The sequence below is a fragment of the Lipotes vexillifer genome, unplaced genomic scaffold, assembly GCF_000442215.2.
Source record: "Lipotes vexillifer unplaced genomic scaffold, Lipotes_vexillifer_v1.1 scaffold402, whole genome shotgun sequence".
NCBI classification, from domain to species: domain Eukaryota; kingdom Metazoa; phylum Chordata; class Mammalia; order Artiodactyla; family Lipotidae; genus Lipotes; species Lipotes vexillifer.
Genome location: NW_006798409.1, coordinates 3,688,565 through 3,689,812, shown reverse-complemented (window position 1 = coordinate 3,689,812; position 1,248 = coordinate 3,688,565). Strand labels below are relative to the sequence as shown.

At 62.6% G+C, this 1,248-nt stretch overlaps 1 protein-coding gene across 1 annotated transcript; it reads right to left on the bottom strand.

Moving 5' to 3' along the window:
* CLDN14 (claudin 14) lies at positions 1-911 on the bottom strand. The gene has a single exon (XM_007470494.1). The coding sequence runs from the start codon at positions 795-797 to the stop codon at positions 87-89; it is 711 nt and encodes a 236-aa protein (XP_007470556.1). The 5' UTR covers positions 798-911; the 3' UTR covers positions 1-86.
* Positions 912-1,248: the final 337 nt, after the last annotated feature.

Genomic DNA, 1,248 nt, shown 5'->3' with positions numbered 1-1,248 from the left:
TAAACTTGGTGCCCGGACCTTGAAGCGGTCGGCAGCCTGGGTCCCGGCGCCTCGTGGGGGCCTGGGGAGGGACAGGCCGTGGGGACTCACACGTAGTCGTTCAGCCTGTACCCGTTGTGCGAGGCCGAGGTGGCCGAGGGGGCCCGATTGTCCTTGTAGGCGTCGGGTGGCCGGTAGGCGGGCGCGGTGGCCGTGCCGGCCCGGGGCTGAGCCTGGTAGGGCCTGGAGGGCGCCTCGTCCTGGCAGGACAGGCAGAGCAGCGTGCCGCCGATGAGCGACAGGGACGAGGAGATGAAGCCGAGGTACAGGGCCTGCCCGATCTCGAACTTCATGCCGCTGGGCAGCAGCGGGTTGTAAAAGTTCTGCACCACGTCGTTGGTGGTCCAGGAGACGGCCACCATGCAGAGCAGGCCGGCCAGGATGAAGAACACGCCGCCCAGCACGGCGAACGTGGTCTTGGCAGGGGTGCCCTTGGCGCAGCGCGTGCACTTCATGCCGACCACGGCGCAGGCGCAGGCCACGCCCGACAGCAGGCAGGAGATGACCATGAGCGCGCGGGCCGCCTGCAGGTCGCGGGGCAGCGCCAGCAGCGAGCGGTAGATCTGGCACTGGTAGATGCCCGTGCTGTGCCACACGCACTCCATCCACAGCCCCTTCAGGTAGGACACGGCCGTCAGGATGTTGGTGCCCACGTGCGCCGTCCGGCGCCAGTGCGGCAGGATGGTGGTGATGAGCGTGCCCACCATGCCCAGGAAGCTGAGCAGGAAGCCCATGAGCTGCACGGCTGTGCTGGCCATGACCTTGCTGGCGGGTGCCGCTCGCTCAGGCGCCCGCAGGAGTCCTAATGAAGCCGGGAGGCGGGGCGGGGGGAGAAGAAACGGGTTAAAGATTATCTCGATGCATTTCTTTCTGCCACCGAAACGGCGATTTCCACAGGCAGTTGGTACCACGATTAACATGTTTTTAAAAATAGTTTCTGAGACTTGATTGGGTGAACGAATAAGCGGCTCGCCTAAGACGCTTTCCCTGGAAGGCCAGAGCTAGAAGGGGTGACAGCCGACATCTGGCTGGGCTGTGCTTTCCCAGGACCCCAGGGAAGGACACTCCAGAGACCCCACTTCTCTCAGTACTTACCAACCCCATGTGGGAAGTTCTGTCTTGTGTCTACCCTCAGACTCTGCTGCATTTGAGTCTCACTTCATTCTGTTTGATCAGTAATCACTAAGGTTGTTAAATCAACAAATGGAC